This window comes from Acinonyx jubatus, chromosome D3, assembly GCF_027475565.1.
Source record: "Acinonyx jubatus isolate Ajub_Pintada_27869175 chromosome D3, VMU_Ajub_asm_v1.0, whole genome shotgun sequence".
Lineage (NCBI taxonomy): Eukaryota > Metazoa > Chordata > Mammalia > Carnivora > Felidae > Acinonyx > Acinonyx jubatus.
Window position 1 is genome coordinate 6064827 of NC_069392.1, and position 24567 is coordinate 6089393.

Sequence of the window (24567 nt, forward strand, 5' to 3'; positions counted from 1 at the left end):
GCATCACTACAGGAAAAGCGGAGCCTGCAGAGAATCAGGCGTCTCGCACGTTCAGGTGTGTTTCCAGCAACTTCTCCAGCTCACACATTTCTATCAGCAGTAAAATCCTCCACTACTGCCTCGGACTGGCCAGGAGAAACGGGGCGTGTGGTTTGCACGAGGGGAAGGAAGCCTGGGCTACACAACAGAGCGCACCGGTGTTGAGCTGTCACGGACGCCGCTTGCACAGGGACGAGGCGCCAGGGGACATGTACTATACTGGGTGGAATTCACAAGGTGACTGTATTCGGAAACAGGGTCTTTGCAGATATAAAAGAGGAGGTCCTACTGGAGAGGGCAGACCCTGGATCCCGTGACTGTCGCCTTTACCAGGGGACGGACAGGAGGATTCAGACCCACAGAGGCAGAGTGGGGAGGGAAGCGGTCGCAAGGCAAGCGAGGCCCAGGCCAGAGGGGCCAGGCAGGTGCTCCCCGGAGCCGTGGGAGGGGCGGCCCTGCTCACAGCTGCGAGCTCGGCGGCCCCAGAGCTCGGGGAGGCCGCCCCCCTGCAGCTGCCGGCCCCCCAGTCTGTGGTCGCTGGCTGCGGGCCCCCCGGGGCACGGGTAATGCGCCCCGAACGGCCAGCACCCACCTCTGTCCCCCATACCGGGCCCCAGCCTCCCTCCTCGCGGGGAGCCGCCCCCACGCGACTCACCCTCCAACTCCGCTGGCTGAGCCTCCGCCTCTTCCTCCTCGCCTTCCTCCTCCGCCTCGGGCGTCTCGCCGTCTTGACCGCCGCCAGCACGGAGGAAAAAAGTAGTAACACGTGTCTGCCCCACCACACCAGACACCTGATGCCCTGCTCCCCCACCCCACCGAGCGCCGCGGGGAAATGGCCTGCACCTGCGACAGTCCCGGGGAAGCGGTGGGGGGAAAGGTCACCGCGAGGACGCGGGAGCCCCTCCCCGCCTCCTGCCCTTGGGTGGGGCTCGGCCGGTGCAGTGACCGCCAGCGGCCCCTCCACGAACCCGAAGACGCTGGCGGGCGTGGGGGGAGGGGAGGCAGGCACCTGATCCTCTCGCGTTAAAACCGGGCCTCGGGCGCGAGTTCCCCGGGCTCGTTACACCTGCCACCTGCCGGTCTGGAGCCTTCTGCCTCCCTGCTCGTCTCCCCCTGCCCTCCTGGACCAGCGCCAATTTATGAACCAACACAGTCGTACAGAAATGTTCCGGTTAGCAGAGACAGCTTCAAGTGGCCCGAAAGGAAACCCTGTGCAGACTCCCCAGGAGATGAAGGACGCAGCATGGTCAAGCGGTTCCACCGGTTCATCTCAGTGATCAACAAGCATAAAAAAGAGGCTCAACCCTGGGGCGCCTGGGTGGCTCAGCAGGTTGAGCCTCCGACTTTGGCGCGGGTCTTGATTTCGCAGTTCCTGGGATGGAGCCAGGCATCGGGCTCTGCGCCCACAGCTTGCAGCCTGCTGGGCGCTGGGTCTCCCTCTCTCGCTCGGCCCCTCCCCCACTCGGGCTCTCTGTCCCTCAAAAATAAACATTTTAAAAATACTAGCAAAATAAAAATTTTAAGTTAATCCTCAAAAAAGCCTTCACTTCTAAAAAAAAGAGAGAGAGAGGCTCAACTCCACTAAATATTATTAAACACGTAGTATAGACTAAGCAAGCGCATCCCTCTTTCGTCTATGGGATTGGCAAACGTTAAAAAGACAGGCACCTCACCACCGTTGGGTGTGGACTGGCAGGGCCTTTCTGGAGAGCAGTTTGGGCAGCCGGTGTAGATGCACACACCCAGGAAACCAGCCATTGTGATTTTGTGAACCCGTCGCAAAGAATTACACAAAGTGTGCAGAGATGGGTGGGCACTGTTGCCTTGTTTGTGAAATAAAATACTATAGAAGGGTAAATGGTCTTTAATTAGGGAATGGGTAAGCGCGGTACATCAATGTGCTTAAAACCTGTAAAGTTAGGGGCGCCTGGGTGGCTCAGTCGGTTGGGCGGCCGACTTCGGCTCAGGTCATGATCTCATGGTCCGTGAGTTCGAGCCCCGCGTCGGGCTCTGTGCTGACAGCTCGGAGCCTGGAGCCTGTTTCAGATTCTGTGTCTCCCTCTCTCTGACCCTCCCCTGTTCATGCTCTGTCTCTCTCTGTCTCAAAAATAAATAAACGTTAAAAAAAAAAAATTAAAAAAAAAAAAACCTGTAAAGTTAGGTAGATCTATCAGTATTGACATGAAAAATTCTCAACATATGTTTGAGGGAGAGACAAGTCACAACTTAATATACATGGTATGATTGACTTTAGAAACTCTAGACATCTATATATTAACATTATAGAAAGATATAGATGATAGATGATGGATAGATGATAGATTGATTCAGGGCAAGATCTGGCAGGATACACACCAGACTACCTACTAGGAATGGCAGTAGGACTTCAGGGTTAGTGAAGGGTTGCTTTTGCATGTTTTACTGTACATAATTCTATGTCATGTGAATTTTTTTTTGTTTTCATGTTTATTTATTTTTGAGAGAGAGAGAGAGACAGAGCACGAGGAGGGGAGAGGCAGAGAGTGAAGCAGACACAGAATCAGAAGCGGGCTCCAGGCTCCGAGCTGTCAGCACAGAGCCCGACGTGGGGCTCGAACCCACCAACCATGAGGCCAACCTGAGCCAAAGTCGGACCTTAACCAACTGAGCCACCCAGGCGCCCATGTCATGTGAATTTTTAAGGGAATGCCCTCCAGTACTACCTGTGTCATTTTTTTTTTTAATTTAAGTGAGTCATCCCATGATATATATACAGCCTGATTCCATTTTGTTATTTCAAGAAATACAGATTTAACTATTAGAAGAGCATCTTGGGCTAGCTGGCCACCACCCTCCTTCCTATCACCACCCTCACCAGCATCTAGTTGTCTGCGTTCATATAATTTTCAGCTGGGAGCAGAGAGAAGACTTGACCGGGGGCAGGGACAGAAATAGAAAAGCGGGATGAAGAGGCATGCCCTGGTCCCCCTCCAGGGCCTTTGGATGACCACGGCCCCACAAAGGATCCAATAAAGCTGCCCAAGGGTCTTAATAGGCAGAGAGTGAGTGACCATGTGAGACACAGAGCTGGGGAGGAGGCCTCTCCCCCCGCCTCTGCCCAGAACCCGACACCATTCTGGTGCCTCCAGTCTCGGCAGCTTTGAGTCTCCAAGGAACAGCATGCTCAGCAGAGGATATACTGGCATTCTCATGATGCAGTGACGGTGGAGAAGAGCCAGAAGAGGAGGGAAAGAAGGGGGAAGCAAGTCCAGAAACAGGTCACAGTCCAAGGGAGATTTCCAAGCACTCTTCCGGGGGTCCAGGAATTAACCAGGAGACCCTTTTAAGTGAGGCTGAGCTCTGCTTCCACATAGAACGGGGACATCCAGCCGGGGGGGGGGGGGGGGGCGGTGGGGACGGCGGCGGGGAGGGACACTGGGCTAAGGCCTGTATCAGGGGACGCGGCTCAGAAAGCAGCCGCGGAACTGCAGAAAGTCCAAGCCTAGTCGGGGCGCTCACCGATCTCCACCTCCACCTCCTCGGGCACCACCTTGCGGTAGAAGAACAGCGTCAAGGCGCCCTCCTCGTCCTTGGTCTGGTTGAGGAAGTGCAGGATGAGGCCCTCGACCTCGCCACCGTCGCGGTTCAGCAGCTCCTCGAAGAGGTGGGGGTCTGTGAGGCCGAAGGCCGTGTACACGCGGTCGCGCATCCACAGCACCCGCAGGTCGTCCATGGCGCCGCGAAGGGCCAGACGGCGCCCGGGGAGCCCAGCGACGGGCGGCGTCCGCGGCTTCGGCGCCCCTGGCAACGGGAGCCTCGGCAACGGCCGCCGCAGGCGCGGGTCGGCAGCGTCCCGGGACGCGCCCGCCCCGGCCCCCGCGCTCACTGCGGCGCTGGCCCGGCCGGCCGGAGAGCCGAGCGGAGCAGCGGGCAGCACGCATGCTCCCGCGACTCGGGGGGACCGACGAGTCCAGCCCGGAGCCGCCCGCCGCTGTTGCCCGGGACACCCCACTGCGGGCTCCAGGGAGCCCCTCCTAGGATCCTCATCACCCCGGGCTACCATCCCGCCCTTCTGCCCCGAAGGAGGCCAGCGAGGCGACCGGTCAAGGTTGCACTGCCTCAGAGATGGCCCAGGCAGAGTAGGAGGTGAGGCAGGACTGATAGTCGGAGCCCCCCCCCCCCCCCCCCCCCCCCGCCAGTGTGGATCAAAGGGCCTCAGAAAGCAAGTACCTTGAAGAGTTCCAGAAATGGGCGGGTTCTCTCTGGCACACGGATCAGGGAAGAGGGAGTCCCAAGAAGGGACAGGCGACCTCTGGCTTTAGCTTTCTAGACACGTGAAGGCATAATAAAGCAAAACACCCATGTTTTAAAAATATATTTATTTTTCATTAGTAAAAAGAAGTTCAATACTGATAGGAAGATGCAAAGTTGTCCTTTCGTGCATTTGTGGAGCTTTAACTTAGTGACTGCTCCAAGAACCTAGCCTTCTTGTTGGATTTTCCCATCAAGGAACACGTGGAATGTTCTGAAGTATTTCTTACAATTCTAAACCAAAGCCCGGCGTCAATGACCTTGCTGTTGGAAAACTATTATTTGGAACTGCCTGATTTTCATCATCTTGAATTAAGATTTCCTAATAACCTTACTGGAGATTACACCAGATGGCATGCACGCAAACTTGGCTTTAAAATTTTAAATGAAGAGATTTACTGTTTTCAAATGCAGAACAGTTGTAGCAGTTCTGTTTTTGTTTTCCAAAATGAGTCAGACCCTAAAATGCCTGAATATTGAATTCATAAACATCTTAAGAGCGACCTATGCTATACTCTAGGCCTTTTGAAGCTACAGCAGACTGGAAACTGAGAACAGAATGTTGTTATAAAGTACCCATTCCCGAAATGAGGACAGAATGGCATTCTGTGAAAGGGGTGTCTTTTCAAAGTCCTACCCACAAGGAATGGACAGTCCACAGGGCTCACCATGATCCCCATCAGAACACCTGAGTTCTTTAACCGATCATAATTACGTCACCACAAGGACGTTCTTTACCCTTGCAGGATGAAATCAAGTTGTTTTCCTGAAGAAATGCCTTGGATTTTTATTTTAGGACTCCATTAACACACAGAATGAACACCTGAATGAACACTGGAAAACATGGCTGTCATGACATTTATCATGACGTGTTCTCTTGAGGAAAATAAACAGATACATAGCTTCATCCTGACAATTGACCATTCTTCCTCCAGATATTTGCTATTAAGGGAACAAAGTCTGTCTCAAAAATGATATACATAATAGTTCCACCAGACAGCTTAAACATAAAGCAAAGCATAAAGTTTAAACATAAAGCAGCCACTGGAACCTACAGCTTTAGAAAAAAAATTAAATTTCCCCTAGTGCCTACAAGACACGATCAAGCTCTATTTCTAGAGAGGCCTTTCACCAAAGTTGGGACTACTAATTCATTTTTTATACAATTATGTAGAATACATAACCACTACATAGGTCTCAATTAAAAACGGACTCTTTCCTCTCTGTTCTATACCCTGGTGAGAGATGTTACTTAAAATGAAAAATTCTGTAACAGCCCATAACAGTTACCAGTGGGGGCACTAAAAAATTCCAGCAGACACTACAGGCCTCCTGTTTACTCATCGGCTAACAGTGCCCCGAAATCATGAGTTTCCTAAGGATGAATTACCATTTTATTACAACAGATCCTTGGCGTAAAGTAATGAAGATGGCCAGTGGTGAGGGACAGCACTGTTCACAGTCTGTATTCACCCAACAGGAGTGTCCAACGTTAGACCTTTCCGGAGAAACTGCACTCTGACAGCAGAATCACTTCCCAAGGATTTATCCGCGTGGTTTGAAGCTTGATATTGTAATACGAGGGACAAAGGCCAGTAACTCCCAATTCGTGAAAGAGCAGCATGGAAGGCTTACCACACAATTAAGGTCTAACGTTAGCGTCACGATTACGTCAGCGTGTTCAGTTCATGCCTCTCGGCAAACAGGTCTCAACTTGACCTGAAAAGACACGCTTAGATCCAGGGCTACCAGAATCCAAGCTTGAAATGAAAATTCCAAACTCCCCCACTAGGCAGGGTGAAGGTGTATGGTGACAAACAGGCCTTTTCATGCACCTGCCTCAAAACGTTAAGTGAAACACTGCCGATTTCTTTTTGAAAATAATTACCTAACATCAATTACAGTAAAATACGAAAAATGAACATAATTTACAAAACTACAGATCGTCCTCAACTTACGATGGGGTCTCATCCCAAGTTGAACGTGCATTTAACACACCTACCCTAGGGAACACCGCAGCCTAGCCTGGCCCGCCTTAGACGTGCTCCAAACACAGACAGGAGCCTCCGGTTGGGCACAATCATCCACCACAAAGCCTATTTTATAAGGGAGTATTGACTATCTCCTGTAATGGGCTGAATCCTGTACTGAAAGTGCCAAACTGAACGGCCGTGTGGGCGCAGGTGGCTGTCCATGTACCACCTGTTGACTCTCCCGACCGCGTGGCTGTCTGGGAGCTGCGGCCTCTGCCCAGCATGGCGGGAGAGGATGGGGCCGCAGATCGCTGGCCCGGACAGGATCCAGATTCAACCCTGCAAGTATGGTTTCTACGGAATGTGTATTGCTTTCACAACATCATTAATTCAAAATTCATTAAGTGGAACCACTGGTAAGGTGGGGACTGTCTCCGTAGATTAAAGCATTCAACAGGACTCAAAATCCTTCAAAGCTAAATGTCAAGTGAATAGATGAATTTAAATTAAAGAGAATTTTCAACTGATCCAAATGGTGTTTGAAAGCTTAAATTAACTCTAAATACCTTTACCAGACCTTTATTTACAATCAGTCTGAAAGTAAAAAAAAAAAAAAATTATAATTATACTGTTCTCAAGGACAGGTGCAATCTCTTCATGGTAAAAATATCTTAATTTATATTTTGTTATAAAAATATACAAAATACTACTTTTCACCTTCACTTCACTCAGTATAAACCCCTAAAAGGTTCGGTAACATCAGTAACATCATACAAGTTGGTCCCTAAGTTCAAATCACATCCATATTTTATCTTTTACGGTCACACTGGGTTTTAAGGCTCAGTATACAGTTTATCTTTCCAACGTACAATTATCATAATTGGTTTTATATAAGGATAAGAGGGTAAGAATATCTTTAAAAATATACAAGTGGGATAACCATCTGTCGTATGTTATTTTATCCCGTTTTCTCCAATCATTAAAACAAGACAAAATTGTAGAAACAATCCCCTACTTGCAGTTCTAGACAGCATACGATACAAAATGTTTACATACTTTTAATCAAGCAGAATAAATGCGAATCTTTTGATTATCCGTCATTAAATTTTTTAAAAAACTATACTTAACTTCAGCTGTTGGAAAATATTATCTGACAACTTCAAGTGACAGAATAACGCTGTAATTTTTTTTTTAATGAGGTGAAAAGGACTCGAGTAGCTAAGACCATTTTCAACTAGCCATTCAAAACCACTTCTCCCCCCCAAGCCTCTATTTTTAAAAATAACTTTAACATAACTTTTGGCATTAACTTAAGTTTGCTCACCATAAAAACTGAAAGAAATTTACATATCTGAAACTGATAAACGTTACAAAATATTTAACATGAGGAAGAGGTATATCTTACAGAATTATTTGGCTATATCATAAGGCAATCAATGAAGACGGAATTTTTCCTATCGTAAGTTTGACGGAAGTGAAATTCTGTAACATGATAATTCTCCATAAATCCGAAAGCTTGTTTGGATATGGCAATATGATCATGCCACGTCGTCACTGAACTTCGACGAAAGTAGTCTGAATGAGAAAGGAACAAACTTGGTGCCTGCACCAACGTAGAACTTGTTCTGAAATTCTACCCTAAAACAAAAAAATTTCCGTGTATTAACGAAAGACTGTGAGTAACATTTCCTACATTTCTTGCAACATTTATAAGTTAAGAAAAAACCCCAAACAGCTCCTGTGCTGAAGCTGCTTCGTTCTGTACGTGCTCTCTTGGCACACGTGTTATTACTTAAATAAGATACACACAGACACACACACAGCCTGCCCGTGTCGCCCTCCTCGACGTGTAACGGAAACGCGAACCCGTCATGACCCCTCACACGCTACACGCGTACACACGAGTATTCAGAACCTCTCTCCCCACCCGGGTACCTTCATACACAGACAAGCAATCCGACATACGCTGTAAACCATCACGAAATACGGAAGAATTTTATTTTGTTTTACAATGAGGTAACCTGTCAGGCCCCAGATAAATTCAAAGTATTAAACATACACGGTTATTAAGTGCCAGCATTTTGTGGGGTTATTTATACACGTGGGGAGAGGGGTCCAATATTTTTTAAATAGCAGTTCCAAAGCTAACTTGCATACTCACCAGTGGAGGCGTATGGCGTGGAGAAATGCAGAAAGGCCTTCCATGATCAAAAGGATGAAAATTGTCAACACTGCAAAGAGAGCGATTACTGGTAGCAGCAGCAAGACTCCGTAAGTGGTGTCTACCCGGAGGCCCACGCGCACCAGCATGGTCCACAGGACGTCAGACAGCTCTGCGGGGGAGTCATTCGGCAGGGTTAACTTCTGTTTACGTCCACGGCGTCGCTGCACTTAGCCAGGGGGACTGGGTCTCCTTCTGACAATTCTGAATTAGTACCCACAAATAACCCACACACCTACATAATCTACACGTAACTCATGTAAAAGTCAGCCAGCTCCCGATCACGTCAAACACGGAGGAAGATACGGCACGCCGGAAAACCCAGAGGCCTGCCTCCCCGTGAGAGAGAGGGCTGACACAAACGGGCGAGGCTGTCCCCGCACAATACTGGCTCACGCGGTACCCGAAGGACGGCACTAGGCTTCCCTCGGAATTGTGAAATGTCGCACAGAGCCCCCCCGGGTTCACCGCGGCACGGTGGGGCGTCTCGGCACAGAGTGTGGGACCGCAGGTCTCGGCAAAAACTTACGTGCGTGGGCCAGGCTGAGAGCCCAGAGCCTCAGGTATGAAGCGGTGTTGGAGATGCACCCCAGACAGTACTCGATGGAATGAATCACCTGGGTCATCAGTATCTCTCCAAAATTAAACTGAGGGAGATCACACAACACGCGTCAGAGTCGCCAAACTGCCCGCATGCGACCACCCACTGCCACGCCTGGCCGCTTTCCGTCCCTCGCTCAGTGGAAAGACCGGCCTCTGGGAGGCTGGGGAGACGGCGCAGGAGCGTGAGGAGCAGCGAGTCAAAGGCCTGAGCTCGACTCACTGCCCCGTCACAGACAGCGCGCCGCCCCGGCTCCCCCGGCCTCAGTTTCCCGTGCGGCACCCGTGTCACAGCCCTCGGGCAGCCCAGTGCGACTCTGGGGCCGGTCTCAGCGACCACGGAACACCTACTGAAACCAGAGACGCTGACCGACCCCGAGCCTGGAAGACTCTGAAGTCTTCAGAAGACAGGTGCGTGTCTGCTGCATAAATGCAGGCCCAACAAGGGGAGACTGTGAAAAGGGCCCCGGCAGTGAAAAGGCTGTAAAACACTGGGAAAGAGGACTCTAACGCTCCTCCCTGTTCTGCTTTTTGGTTCTCTTATGATCCTATAAATTATCCATCATCCCAAATTAAAACACTACATTACGTAACAATTACAAAATGTTGACCGTCAGAAATTTTGTTTGGCCCTTACTGGATGGCCAAATAAAGTTTCCAAGCAAATAAAGCCGGCCAGAGTAGCGGAATCGGCTCTATTCTGTCTGCCCAGGGCTGTGCCGCCCTTCTTTGGGGGAAACTGCTTCTTCCGCCATTCACCCCACACCCCCAGCCACAGCCGTTACGGGCTGAACCGTGACCCCCTCCAAATTCACATATTGAAGGCCTAACCCCAACGTGACTGTGCTTGGAGACAGGGCCTTTTAAGGGGTAATTAACGTTAAAAGAGGTCACGAGTGTGGGTGTCCTTAGAAGAAGAGACGCATGCCCACGGAGGGCAAGGCCCTGTGATGACACGTTGAACAAGGCAGCCCCCACAAGCCAAGAAGGAGGCCAGGGGAGAAACCAGCCCTGCCAACGTCTTGAACTTGGGCTTCTAGCAGTAAACTTCTCTTGCTGAAGACCCCGTCCGTGGTTATGGCCATCCGTGCAGATGACAGGAGCGGTTGTTGGAACAGGGATGACGAGGGACTGCAGCCAGGCAATCACAGTTCTTCCTTGGGATGCTTCCTAATCTAACAATCAGCCGAGAGCACTCTTCTCTCTGACTGAAAGACTGGAGAAAATAAGCTCAGGGCTGGCTGTGGCCAAGGTTCCAAAATCGTGGGGCCAACTGGCTTCAGAATATGAAGCAAACTTGCAAAGGAAAACCAACCCAGACTTCTCGGAATTGGATGCCCGGAAACCAATCATCCTGAGGCCAACTCTGCTCCTGTCCTGACATGAGCCAGAAGATTCCCTGTGAAGCCAATGTAATCAGGTCTCCCTCTTACAACTACAAAGTTCTGACTGAGACAAGAATCTCTGGAAAGCAATGCTCATGGCACCTTAAGTCACTTAATATGACAGCATGTAATGTTAACAGTAGAAATCCCACTGTAAAACTGAAACAACAAAATGATAAGCCAAAACCCTTATGGCCAACAATCAAAACAGTATTTGGGGAAGCTTTTGTAACAGGTGTTTTGGGTTTTGAGGGGTTTTTTTTTGTTTTTTGTGTTTTAAGTAAACTCTATGCCCAACGTGAGGCCTGAACTCATGACCTGAAGATTAAGAGCCACACACTCCACCGACTGACCCAGCCAGGTACCCCGAGAGCTTGGCTTCTTGTCTAATGTTATGGACAGTAACAGAGAAGATTACCTCTTCACACATCATTTCTCTATATCCATCTTCTATTTGGTTATTTCCCTCTTCTATGTCTTGGCTTCCCAGTAGAGAAACTTCTTCCTCGCTGTCTTTCCTTACGAGTGTGTAACCACTCTAACAACAACCAAAAGAATACAGAGTCATTGCCTTTAAAATCACAAGGACGTGACAAATCCAAAGTCAGAGCCCCTTCATTTCTCCTAAGGATGCGGCTCTTCGAGATTAGAAAGTTGTTTATGAGAACGCAAGCATATCATATCTGTTAGGATAGCTACTATCTAAAAAATGACAATAATAAGTATTGATTAGAGGAACTGGAACCCTTTGTGTACTGTTGGTAGGAATGTAAAATGGTGCAGCCACTGTGGAGAACAGTGCGGTGGTTCCTCAAAATAATCATAGGATGTGATCGAACAACTCCATTTCTGGGCACATATCCAAAAATCTGAAAGGGCTCGGAAAGATTTTTATACACCGTGCTGAAAGTAGCATTATTCACGATAACTGAAAGGTAGAAACAACCCAAGTACCCGTCGATGGATGAACTGATAAGCAAAATCTGATCTATCCGTGCAACGGAATATTACTGAGCCTTAAAAAGGAAGAGATTCTGTTACAATCCAGACGAACCTTGAGGACATTATGCTCAGTGAAATAAGCCAGTCACAAAAGGACAAATACTGCATGAGTCCATGAATACGAGGTGCCTAGAGGAGTGAAACTCCTAACAACAAAAGTAGATGGTGGTTTTGAGAGGCTGGGGGAGGAGAGATGGGGAGTCAGTGTTTCATGGGGACAGAGTCTCCATTTGGGAGGATGAGAAAGTTCTGGACGTGGACGGAGGTGACAGTATAGTCTATCACAATTATTTTTAAAGAAATCAAATGAGAAAGTGGACACCCAGGAAAACAGTCTAGGAAGAAATTTAACAAAATGGTAACCCTGGTTATAAGCGCATGATAGGATAGGGCGCTCTTTCCTGTGCGTTCCACGTTTCCTATAATTGAGGGAGGTTATTTAAATTAAACAACACTTTAAAGAAAAAAGTCAAGAAGCCAGGAGGAGGAACAAAAAGCGCTTTGCCGATGACAACAGTGCTGGAGGACCTGGTTCACACCCCCCGCCGGCCTGGTTCATCCCCGCACGGCCCGCGCCCACAGGCCCGCACAGCGGGCTCCGCAGCGAGCTTCTGCGGAACAGGCGACACCGAGCTTCCGGATAAAGGGAGCGCCGGCTTTACATCAAGAGCCTGAGACCCTCTGAAAGGTGTTTCTTTACGTCTCTTTCTATACCTACAACCAGGCACCTCCGAACACGCGTCCGGACTCACACTTACCCGGCTCACGCCAAAGCAGCTGCGCCCGTTGTGGAGCCACAACAAGAAGAGTGGTTTTCCCAAGAAGAGAACGGGAACGGACAGCGCCGTGACGGCCAGCAGCAGTCTCTGGACGTGCTCCTGTCGCGCAGAAGGGGAGGAAGCCCATTAAAATGAAAGGACGTGCTGGCCGGGTCACTGGTGCGTTTTATGAGTGAAAATCCAGGAGAATGTCTCCTTATTTACAATAACAAGGAACAGAAGGTAAACGCAAAAGCCGAATTGTATTCGCCAGCAGGTCTTTTCCCAAACTCATAGCTGAATTCTAGAACTGATGAGTAACACCACTGACAGAGCGGTAAAATAACACTTTGTTCAGATCAGTGAGGGATAAATAAGAACATTCTAAACCAGAGGCAAACCCCAGCTCGTCATTTCCTAAAAACACTGAAAGAGGACGAATACAAACACAAGCTAGACATTTTTTTATATTCTTGTTTTTATTATTATTATCATTGTAAAGATTACTTGAGGAACCTAAATAATAGTAAGTGGATTCACTTCTACACAAGAAAAATACTAAAAGAGCATTCAGAACAAAACTACAAGCCTTTTCTTCAAAAGTCGGCATATTTAAGGGCGCCTGGGTGGCTCGGTGGGTTGAGCCGCTAACTCTTGATCTCCGCTCAGGTCATGCTCTCATAATTTGGGAGTTCAAGCCCTGCGTCAGGCTCTGTGTTGGTGATTCTCTATCTTTCTCTCTGTCTGCTCCTCCCCTGTTCGTGCTCTCTCTCTCTCTCTAAAATTAATAAGTAAACACGTTTTTTTAAAGTACAGATATTTACCGTCACCTAAAAAGAAATCGAGAGCAAAGCACATTCGTGCTTCTACAGCCACTGCAGTCTGTGTGGCTTTATAGGGCCTGGAGGCGGCAATGAAAACAAACGATCGGGCATCACACGGTCCCCCGCCTAGCCTTCCTCCACGGCCGCCCCCATGTGACGCACAGATTCCCAGAGCCGCGTGCACCACGTGGTACGACCTAGTGGCAGGTATGCGTTAGCATCTCGTACCGCACCACCGACATGAATGTGCCCCGAAATGCGGAGAAACGTGGCGGCCACGGGCAGAGTCCTATCAGAAATCGTGAGCTGTGTGGTCAAGCAGACCGGGCTAAAATCTGGGCTCCGCCGACAGCTGTTGTGACCAGGCCTGCCCTGAGCCACCGGGATGACACCACCGACCTCGAGGGCTAGTGTGCGTTAAGAAGAATAATCACGGAGAGCACTTTTCAGGCACACCGGAGACGTTAAATAAGGTAGTGCCCTTCAGTGATCTTCCCGGCCATGGCACCTGAGCGCCGCCAAACTCCCGTTGTGCCTTTCTCCCACAATCTACGTCATCCTACAAAAAGGTTCAACAAAATAACAACGAAATCTAATAGAAAAATCACAAACAGGAGAACCATAGGTAAGAGGTGAAGCTCAAACAGTTCAAGAAGGACACGTGTGCACAGCTCACAGCGAAGCCCACGGTTCCACGAGCTGAGCTTCCAACTGGGCTTACAGTGAACCGAGCTGTCCGTGGAAGGCGGAAAACAAAACTAAACGCTCCATTTGCAGGGTCACCAAAATTAAAAAAACAAGAACAAAACACCTACAGCTTAGGAGAACACACGTGAGGACAGCACTGAGAAGATTTCTCCAGTATCTCACAGACACTGGGAACACGACACACAAGGTCCACAGCAGCGTCCTTCAGGAGTGACACTGTGGCACTCGACACAGCACAGAGACCCTCACCGTAATCACAACGCAAGCTCACGTTTATTGAGCACTGGTAGGTGCCAGGTACTTCTAAGTATTTGATCAGATTAACTCTGGACTACAAATTGGGTCCTATTTTTATTCCCATTTTACAGGTGAGGAAACTGAGGCACAGAGGAGTCAAGGTATGTGTTCAAAGTTCCCCGTCAAAGAAGTGACAGAGCTAGGATTGCAGCAAGCAGGGCGGTCACCCCCGAGCCCTCACCCCGCCACCGTGGATGTGGTGGGCGTTACCCAAACATACCACTCTAGAAAAGCCAGTTTGCGAGAGAGTCAGTGTGCTGTGGGGTTCCAGACGCCGGTTCTGGGATGCCCTGGCTTAGTCAGAGATTGATTTTAAAGCAACTAGAAAAATGGAGGGGGCGGGGTGGGTGGGATTTGCCAGTCCTCAGAAACCCTCCAGTCCATACATTTTCTTCCCACAGTTTTGACGGCTACTGAGTGTTTCCCAGAGCCCCCAGCACAGTGTTCAGAGCAGGGTGACGAGCTCTTGCAACAACATACAAAGAAACAGGAAAGCCCCTACATTCCTGGGAGGCCTGCAGAAAGCCCCTTCAATCATCTACTGTTTAAAACAAAAAGGCTACCATCAGGACTTCCTGTAAGCTCACGGGGGTGGAAAAGAACGTTACCTACCTGCCCTGAGTAAAGACCATTCGTTTCACTAGCCGGGAATAAAAACATGTTAATAAATTCAATCAGAATGCTGGGAGCGACTCTGGAGGTTTCTGCCGAATAAACCAGCCACTTATAGACGATCATAAATATAAGGTATCCAAAGATGCACAGCATAAAGAGAAGTTCCGGGACAGAAACCAAATAAATATTGAACTTCTTCCGGAAATGCCTAGAAAAAAAACCAAAATGGAATCGATCAAACCATGAGCAAGTTTGGACTGAGATAAAGAATGAAGAGGGGCACCTGGGTGGCTCAGTCAGTTAAGTGTCTGATTTCGGCTCAGGTCACAATCTCACAATTCACAAGTTCTAGCCCCGCATTGGGCTCTGTACTGACAGCTCGGAGCCTGGAACCTGCTTCGGATTCTTTGTCTCCCTCTCTCTCTGCCCCTCCCCCGCTCACACTCTGTCTCTCTCTCTCTCTCACACAAAAGTAAGTAAACATTAAAAAAAAAAAAAAAAAAGACTTAAAAAAAAAATGAAGACAAAATTGCTCTTAAATTCTTTGTGACGAGGCCTCTCCCACCAGAACATCCTGTCTTATAACTCATACTACTGATTCAGATACATCCACGAAGAAAACAGATGTGAGCACAGTGGAAAGGCTAGTGTTTCACTAACAGGTCCAGTTAGAGGAAAAAGATGCAACGTCTTCCTCTTGACACGCTAGCTCTAGCAAACAAACAAAAAACTTTCCAACTTATAATGAAATAAGAGTATGACAAAAATTACTTCTGGAAACAAATCTGAATGTACATGCCGCATGCCTCCCTCCCTTGAATGGAAAACTCCATGTGGGCAAAACCTGTCTTCTGTCTTCAGCACTACTCAGTCCCTGAAGCCTAAAACAGCGCCTGGCATATCCTCTACAATCAATAAATAGCTGCTAAATAAATGAATCACTGAAACGGTCAAAACCCCGTATGATCACAACACAATCAAATGCACAGCATTCCAGTACACTGGCTGCCTTTAAGGGCAGGCCCATACAGTCCACCCTCAAGAGGCAAAGTTTAAGAATACCAAACTTGGCTTATAAATACTGCTTTAAAAAAAAAAATCTGGGGGCACCTGGGTGGCTCAGTCGGTTGGGCATCCGACCTCAGCTCAGGTCATGGCCTTGCCGTTCATGGGTTCAAGCACTGCGTCGGGCTCTGTGCGAACAGCTCAAAGCCTGGAGCCTGCTTCAGATTCTGTCTCCCTATCTGTCCCTTCCTCGCTCATACTCTGTCTCTCTCTCCCTCTCTCTCTCCCTCTCTCTCTCTGTCAAAAATAAATAAACATTAAAAAAACTTTTAAAAAATCTGTACTTACAAGTGGTTAAATATTCCCAGAATGACTCCAAAAGTCATGTGAATAATTCCTAAGATCACAGACATTTTCATTTTGAAAGAGTTTAGGAAAGTGAGGCGATTTGTGGCCAAGTTCCAAATCTGAAGACAAAACAAAACAAGACATCTTTAACTTCCTTCAACTGCTTCAGGACACACAGGTGACACCGGACATAGGAAGGCAGCTACAGATTTAAAAGGAAAGCAACGTTCAGACTTCCTCCTTGACGCCTGTGATCTGAGAACCACTGATTTCCTGAAACCAGGACCAGACTGTTACCAACAATCCCATCTTTAATATAAAATGCAAAGGATGCCAAACGAAACCACACTGTGTTTAGGGAAGTGGCTTGTGAGGCGAGACCGAGAGGAAGAGCAGGGGAAGAGTCACACGGAGTCAGCGGGGCGGCAAGTTCCCTCTGGGGAGGGCCGGTGCGGCCAGGGGCGCGTTCCAGGTCCCGGGGTCACTTACCCTGGGGGGTGGGGGTGGGGGGCCGTACAACTATGTGTGTTAGGACTTCACAGACAGGTTTTATACATCCTTGTGCGTGTGCGTTCTATAATAAAGTTTAACAGGAAGGGAGGGAGGAAGCGTCAGTGCAGCAAGTGGCCAAACTGCTGATAAGACCCAGGGCACCCAGGCTCAACCCCCCGGGGCTCCCTGACCAGCCCCTCCAGGCCCCCGCCGCTGATTACCTCTCTTCTCTCTTCTCTCTCTGAAAAATTAATTCCTATAGTCCCTCACTCGGGGGATTAGGAAAAGGGAAACAGGGCCTATTAGTTCTTTTTAAGTGAGAAGAAGGTTCTAGAAAGAGGTATTTAGGCTGACTTCAGCTTGACTGCCTGGACCCACGGGAAAAAGCGCACTGACGGCGCCCTCCTCGGGGGAAGCAGGGGCGGGAGAGGAGGAAAGCCGGCAACAACGCGACACCTCTCCAGCGACATGTAAGTCTATCTTTCATCACTAAGCCTAAAGCTACTGGGTACAGAACAACTTTTAGGCAAAAACAGGGGAGAATAAGAAGATAGATTTAAAAGTTCATAAAGAAACTTGGCAGGAGACGCTAAAACTACCTCCAGCCGTTCCCGGGTCGGGAAATTCAGGAAATAAGGACTGGACAGAGGAGACCTTCGCAAGAGCTGGACCTTGCCTACGCACATGGATCTATTTTTTAACCATATGAGCGTGGTGCCAATTTTTAAAATTAAATCAAAGCAAAACGAGGCAGTACCGTGCCCTAGTCTCTTCCTCCCCCCACAAAACGCCCTCCTAAACTTTCTTCCTTGGAGCCTATATTCAGAAATGTTTCTCTCCTTAAAGCAAGGCCACACATTATTAGGAATCTGGCTCCAAAATGCTGTACCTTAAAGAAATTGTTATGAAAGTTTTTTCAAGTTTCCAGTTATATGAAGATGCAAGGCAACAAGGCTGAATTACACAAATTACATTTAGAGGCGAGAATGAACAGACCGGTTAGGAGGGCACTGGCTTGGAAAGCTCCGATGAAGGTGCCGGACCTTTCTCTTCAGTTTTTTCAATTCTGCACACGATCATAGCTCACGCCCCCAGACCGATTTTGAGTTGGTTTCTAAGCTCCCCTTTCTAGGGTGAGGTTCTCCCAGAAGACGGCCAACAGTCCAGAAAAATGGTCCTTCACTCTGAAGGTAGCCTGCTGGGGGCCTGGGCACCGGGTGGGAGCCTGGGAGGAGCCTGGTGGCGGCCTGGCATGGGCCTGGGGGGGCCCTGGAGGGAGACTGGCGGGAGCCCGGTGAGGCGTGCCTGCTGAGCCCTGTGGGGCATGGGGTGGGGGCGGCAGTCCCGGTCCCCTGCAGCTGCGTCTTTCTTTTCCTTGTCCAAACACTTCCCATTTCAAACAACTACCTCAATAAGCACCCTGAGAACCTTAAGCTCCCTTTCAGCTCTAAAATTCCTATTATTTCTTTCTAGATCACAGGGTAAAAAAACAAAAATTTCCACAAAGAAAAAAGAAATTTAGGAAGCTGCCTCCACTTAAAGGCTCCTGAAATGCCATTTCTCCCTCGAGGTCAGGAACCCCGACGGCGTGCGGCCCCACCTCTCTGGACGGACTCCTCCCACTGGGCACTGACCCGGGCTCCCACACGGACAGCTCAGCTTCATCTCTAAACCAACTTGACCGGGGATGCACATGGGCCACGGCCGCCCAGGCAGAAACCCCCCAGGGTACCTTCCCCACCGCCTGCAACCCGGGGAACCTTCTGAGGAAGCACTCGGACAATTAAAACCAGGTGCACCACAGAGGGAGCGGAGATCATGGCGAGGAACAGGTGCACTCACGGGATCAATACCAAGAGGGTAAGGGCCTTGGAACACTCCAGGAATGCTCGGGTCCAACTGCAAAACCCTGTTGTGCCTGACGATGCTGTCACTGTAACAGAAAGCAGAGTGAGCAGACTGACCCAGCGGAGGCCGGAGGAACCTCCGAGAAGCGCTTTCCGACCTAAAACACCGCTGGGTAACACACACTTACTTCCAGAGCCCCATCTTCTTCTGCTCCGCAGGGGTGTGGCTGGAACTGTACATGGCTGACACGCTCCACCCAGAGCCGAACAGGTTGACCGACTTTGAAAAGCAGTCGTTGTAGATGAGGCCCGTGTACACGGAGAACAGCCCCATCAGCAGGAGGATGTATCGGCCATTGAAAAACATGCGCATGATCTGTGAAAAGCAGGGCAGGTGAGCAGAGGGGGACCGTGCGAAATCGCAGGAGCGGGACCCACGTGGGCCTGGGACTTCTCAGAGGGCTGGCGTGGGGGGCGTCGCCGTCACACAGAGACCACAGGCCCGCACCCCTTACGGCTCCGTCCTACAGTGACGCTTACTGCCAAAAACTGACATTTAAGATCATCCCTGCTAACTACCCAACCAGACGTAAGGAGCTGCGGTGTTTGTAGTCTCACCTCTTGTGACTGATTTAGTCTGGGGTGGTTTTCATTTAACACCAGCAGGAGGGCAAACAAGAACATCACGAAGCCATGTCCGAAGTCTCCGAACATCACGGCGAACAGAAAGGGGAAAGTGATGATGGTGAAGAGAGCTGCGGGGAGAGCAAGACGCTTGACTCACCGGAAAATTCTAGTTAATTCCAACACCCGACCTTCTCAACAGACAGGTTCAAGGGAGCATTTTACACTCAGGACAACGACACAACAGCAGCAGCGAGCCTGTTTCCCCAACGCCTGTCACAGCGTCGTGGGGAGAGGCAGCGGCAGTGGCGCACGAGGCAGGAGGATGGACGAGGTCACACCGCCCACCTGGGTTCACTTCTCTGTAGCTCCCGACTCCATAGGCGTCCACAATGTTCTGAAAGCCCTCGGTGAATTTGTTGGTGCGGATTAGAGTCGGGGGGGTTTCTTTTGTTGGGATGGTGTTCATAAATGAGGGGATTGTAGCACCACTCTCTCTCTTTCACATAAAAAGAAAGAAAGAAAGGAAAAATTAGTACCCAAAATCCCGTTCCACGACCACGGGCTCCCTGCTACGGCGAGGCTCTGCGTGGCCACGCGGACAAGTGCCAACCACCCTCGGAGGCTCACGGGCAGAGGGGGTGACAGCAGGAGTCGGGGGGGTGGCGCCGGGGGGCTGAAGTCCTGCAGAAGAGTATGGTGGCCAGGCTGCAAGGACGGGAAAGCGGACGGAGGGGCTAGGGATGACAAGGACAGGTGGATGACGTGGTCTCAGAATCACGAACATAAAACTGAAATTTAATATTATGCCTCATAAAAACATTCAAGAGGAATCTGGAGACAACTACAGTATCTAATAAAACCGAAAAATAGACAAGAATAATCGTCAATCCCAATGAGGGCTTGATCCCGGGAACCGGGAGATCATGACCTGAGCTGAGATGAAGATTCGGACGCTTAACCGACTGAGCCGCCCAGGCGCCCCCCTTGAGTATCTTAAACAGGTTCTGCAGAACTAATATACAAACAGACGATGTATTTACATTATATGTAACATAGAGTTCCCTTTAGTATCTCAAACGTATATTCTTATGTATGAACATACGTTATGTCTAACACAGAATTTCCTTGAATATTTAAACACGTTTCAGAAAACTAATTTCATTTAAAATCAAAATCAGAATGCAGGTCAGACTTTTATATGAAGTTGTAGTTAAAAAAAAAAACAAAAAAAAAAACTGAGCAGAACATCCCTCTGAACAATGAAAGCATGCCAGAAAGACATACTCACAGAAGAGATGACAATTTAACTTACTATATCAAAGTGAGCAGAAACATTACAAAAATAATACCTGATATGAAAAAAAAAAAACCCACAAAGCAGAATAAGAGTCTGAAATGAGGTGACAGAACTCAGAAAAGTATTAGAAGAAAAAGAAAAAATATGCAGAAACGAGACAAAACTAGAAAAAACTCCAAGGTGAAGACACCTTCCTAGTAATAATGCTGCAAGAGAAATAGACAAAAGAATGGAAATTTTTAAAAATCAAAAGGTAAAGAAAGACAAAAAGGATTCAAGGAAAAGTGACAAACACTGAAGATAAGAAGGTTTAACTTAAACATAACAGCAGGTCCCGAAGGAGAAAACCAGAGCAAGAGAACAGAACAAATACTAAAAACTATATAGTTGAGAATTTTTCTGAAACTTTTTTTAAAACTACATATTGAGAGAACACACCGTATATCTGAAAATACCAACCCGGAATAACAGAATCAACACACAGTCTAGTAAAATCACTGAAAAAAATCCTTAAGCGTGTGGGCAAAAAAAAAGAAAGTACCAAGACTTATAAGGAAAATTCTATTAATATCAGGCTTTTTTGTTAGCAACGCCATGCCAGAACAAAATGGAATCACATGTTTAAGACACCCATGGAAAACAACAACAAAAATTTTAAAACACGAGCCCAGGATTTTATTTCCAAACAACAAACTTCCGATTATAAAGGCAGGAGGCATACACTACTACGAACACGGGAGAACTCAGGGAGCACCGTTCCCACGAGCCCCTGCTCAGGACTCGGAGAACACACTTCAGACAGCCAGAGCGGCTACAGCACCCAGAGACAATGGAAGCACCAGAACTGCTGATGTCCCCAGCAAACTCCCTCCCAGTGGCAGCAAAAGGCATGGTCTAGACATCAGCCAACCCACAGGTACATGTGATGCAGGGTGACTGTCTGGTTTTCAGCAACGAGGAAATGTGGTAATTGGCTGGTCATGTCTACGCAAGCCAGCCCTCTTCCAAAAAAAAAAGTAAAAGTCCATTTGTGCCGTCAAAGAATTATGTGACAAAACGTGACTAACCAAAAAAACCTCATATGAAAACTTGCTTCCTTAGCTGTCACTTGAAACATGTAAACCTACTATTTCTAATGAAGAACTGGGTTTTGATGCAGGAAAAAAAAAACTCACAGGAACATGGCAGACTGACACCATGGCCCGGGAGTCAGGCGCTGGAGCCTACTCTTCAAAGTTCGGAAGCCATACAAGCGAATTGATAAGTTCAACTATATTTAACAAAAAACTACTGCATGACCAAAGCAAGCCAACAAACAGAAACATCAGAAGACGAGTGGCAAATTGAGGACAATATTTTTTCTCATGTCACAAAGAGCCAACAGAAATTAGTAAGAAAAAAACCAACAAACCAGTAGAAAATGGGCAAAGCAAAAAATAATAATAATTAAAAAAGGGGGGGGGGGGCGCTTGGGTGGCTTAGTCCGTTGGGCGTCTGACTTTGGCTGAGGTCATGATCTCGCGGTCTGTGAGTTCGAGCCCCACGTCAGGCTCTGCGCTGACAGCTCAGAGCCGGGAGCCTGTTTCAGATTCTGTGTCTCCCTCTCTCTCTGACCCTCCCCCGTTTATGCTCTGTCTCTGTCTCAAAAATAAATAAACGTTAAAAAATAATAAAAAAAATAAAAAGAAAATGGGCAAAGCAGAAAAACAGAGCTCATTAAAAAAAGAAAATTCAAATGGCTCTTAAAGATTTTCTTTTAATTTTTTTTTTAAATGTACATCCAAATTAGTTAGCATATAGTGCAACAATGATTTCAGGAGTAGATTCCTTAGTGCCCCTTACCCATTTAGCCCATCCCCCCTCCCACAACCCCTCCAGTAACCCTCAGTTTGTTCTCCATATTTATGAGTCTCTTGTTTTGTCCCCCTCCCTGTTTTTATATTATTTTCGTTTCTCTTCCCTTATGTTCATCTGTTTTGTCTCTTAAAAGTCCTCATATGAATGAAGTCATATGATTTTTATCTTTCTCTGACTCATTTCACTTAGCATAATACCCTCCAGTTCCATCCACGTAGTTGCAAATGGCAAAAAGATTTCATTCTTTTTGATTGCTGAGTAATACTCCATTGTGTGTGTGTGTGTATACCACATCTTCTTTATCCATTCATCCATCAATGGACATTGGGGCTCTTTCCCTACTTTGGCTATTGTCGATAGCGCTGCTATAAACATTGGGGTGCGTGCGCCCCTTCGAAACAGCACACCTGTATCCCTTGGATAAATGCCTAGTAGTTCAATTGCTGGGTCCTAGGGTAGTTCTACTTTTATTTTTTTGAGGAACCTCCATACTGTTTTCCAGAGTGGCTGCACCAGCTTGCATTCCCACCAACAATGCAAAAGAGATCCTCTTTCTCCGCATCTGCGCCAACATCTGTTGTTGCCTGAGTTGTTAATGTTAGCCATTCTGGCAGGTGTGAGGTGGTATCTCATTGTGGTTTTGATTTGTATTTCCCACATGATGAGTGACGTTGAGCATTTTTTCATGTGTCGGTTGGCCATCTAGATGTCTTCTTTGGAGAAGTGTCTATTCATGTCTTTTGCCCAGTTCTTCACTGGATTATTTGTTTTTTGGGTGTGGAGTTTGATAAGTTCTTTATAGATTTTGGATACTAACCCTTTATCAGAGATGTCATTTGCAAATATCTTCTCCCATCCTGTCGGTTGCCTTTTAGTTTTGCTGACTGTTTCCTTCGCCGTGCAGAAGCTTTTTATTTTGATGAGGTCCTAGTAGTTCATTTTTGCTTTTGTTTCCCTTGCCTCCAGAGACGTGTTGAGTAAGAAGTGTTGCGGCCAAGATCAAAGAGGTTTTTGCCTGCTTTCTCCTCGAGGATTTTGATGGCTTCCTGTCTTATATTTAGGTCTTTCATCCATTTTGAGTTTATTTTTGTGTCTGGTGTAAGAAAGTGGTCCAGGTTCATTCTTCTGCATGTCGCTGTCCAGTTTTCCCAGCACCACTTGCTGAAGAGACTGTCTTTATTCCATTGGGTATTGTTCGTCAAAGATTAGTCGAAGATTTGCTTTGTCAAAGATTAGTTGGCCATACGTTTGTGGGCCCATTTCTGGGTTCTCTATTCTGTTCCATTGATCTGAGTGTCTGTTCTTGTGCCAGTACCACGCTGTCTTGATGATTACAGCTTTGGAGTATAGCTTGAAGTCTGGGATTGTGATGCCTCCTGCTTTGGTTTTCTTTTTCAGATTGTTTTGGCTATTCGGGGTCTTTTCTGATTCCATACAAATTTTAGAATTATTTGTTCTAGCTCTGTGAAGAATGCTGGTGTTACTTTGATAGGGATTGCATTGAATATGTAGATTGCTTTGGGTAGTATCGACATTTTAGCAATATTTGTTCTTCCTATCCGGGAGCATGGAATATTTTTCCTTTTTTGTGTGTGTCTTCTTCAATTTCTTTCAGAAGCTTTCTATAGTTTTCAGTGTACAGATTTTTCACCTCTTCGGTTAGATTTATTCCTAGGTATTTTATGGCTTTTTGTGCAACTGTAAATGGGATCCATTCCTTGATTTCTCTTTCTGTCGCTTCATTGTTGGTGTAGGAATGCAACCGATTTCTGTGCGTTGATTTTATATCCTGCAACTTTGCTGAATTCATGAATCAACTCAAGCAGTTTTTTGTGGAATCTTTTGGGTTTTCCATGTAGAGTATCATGTCATCTGCAAAGAGTGAAAGTTTGACCTCCTCCTGGACAATCTGGATGCCTTTTATTTCTTTGTGTTGTCTGATTGCAGAGGCTAAGACTTCCAATACTATGTTGAATAACAGTGGCGAGAGTGGACATCCCTGGCTCATTCCTGACCTTAGGGGAAAGCTCTCAGTTTTTCCCCATTGAGGAGGATATTAGCATTGGGTCGTTCATATATGGCTTTTATGATCTCGAGGTATGCTCCTTCTATCCCTACTTTCTTGAGGGTTTTTTATCGAGAAATGATGCTATATTTTGTCAAATGCTTTCTCTGCATCTATTAAGAGGATCATTATGGTTCTTGTCCTTTCTTTTATTGATGTGTTGAATCACATTAATTGTTTTGCGGAAATTTAAACAGCCCTGAATCCCAGGTATAAATCCCGCTTGGTCATGGCAAAGAATTTTTTTAATGTATTGTTGGATCCAGTTGGCTATTATCTTGTTGAGGATTTCTGCACCCATGTTCATCAGGAAAATT

General features: G+C 47.5%; 2 protein-coding genes across 5 annotated transcripts in view; both read right to left on the reverse strand.

Annotated features, from left to right (window-relative positions):
- Positions 1-3891, reverse strand: part of DNAH10 (dynein axonemal heavy chain 10) — a 141517-nt gene extending 137626 nt beyond the window's left edge. For 2 of the 3 annotated variants that reach the window (XR_008291630.1, XM_053205977.1), the window contains exons 1-2: positions 3538-3891; positions 695-766 (exon numbers count right to left, since the gene is read on the reverse strand). Coding sequence is in view for 2 of the 3 variants with exons in the window: in XM_053205977.1 (XP_053061952.1) it covers positions 695-766; positions 3538-3751 (286 nt within the window). In the remaining variant the exon portion in view is untranslated. The remainder of the gene's footprint in view (positions 1-694; positions 767-3537) is intronic. The other variant, XM_027044238.2, reaches the window with a different exon arrangement.
- Positions 3892-5900: 2009 nt separating this feature from the next.
- Positions 5901-24567, reverse strand: part of ATP6V0A2 (ATPase H+ transporting V0 subunit a2) — a 42505-nt gene continuing 23838 nt past the window's right edge. The window contains exons 10-20 of one of the 2 annotated variants that reach the window (XM_027044240.2): positions 19377-19527; positions 19023-19159; positions 18593-18780; positions 18400-18490; positions 16066-16184; positions 14710-14920; positions 12269-12388; positions 10927-11046; positions 9053-9170; positions 8464-8533; positions 5901-7940 (exon numbers count right to left, since the gene is read on the reverse strand). In XM_027044240.2, coding sequence (XP_026900041.1) covers positions 7841-7940; positions 8464-8533; positions 9053-9170; positions 10927-11046; positions 12269-12388; positions 14710-14920; positions 16066-16184; positions 18400-18490; positions 18593-18780; positions 19023-19159; positions 19377-19527 — 1425 coding nt within the window. In that variant the 3' untranslated portion in view covers positions 5901-7840. Of the gene's footprint in view, positions 7941-8463; positions 8636-9052; positions 9171-10926; positions 11047-12268; positions 12389-14709; positions 14921-16065; positions 16185-18399; positions 18491-18592; positions 18781-19022; positions 19160-19376; positions 19528-24567 lie in introns of both variants that reach the window. The other variant, XM_015076017.3, reaches the window with a different exon arrangement.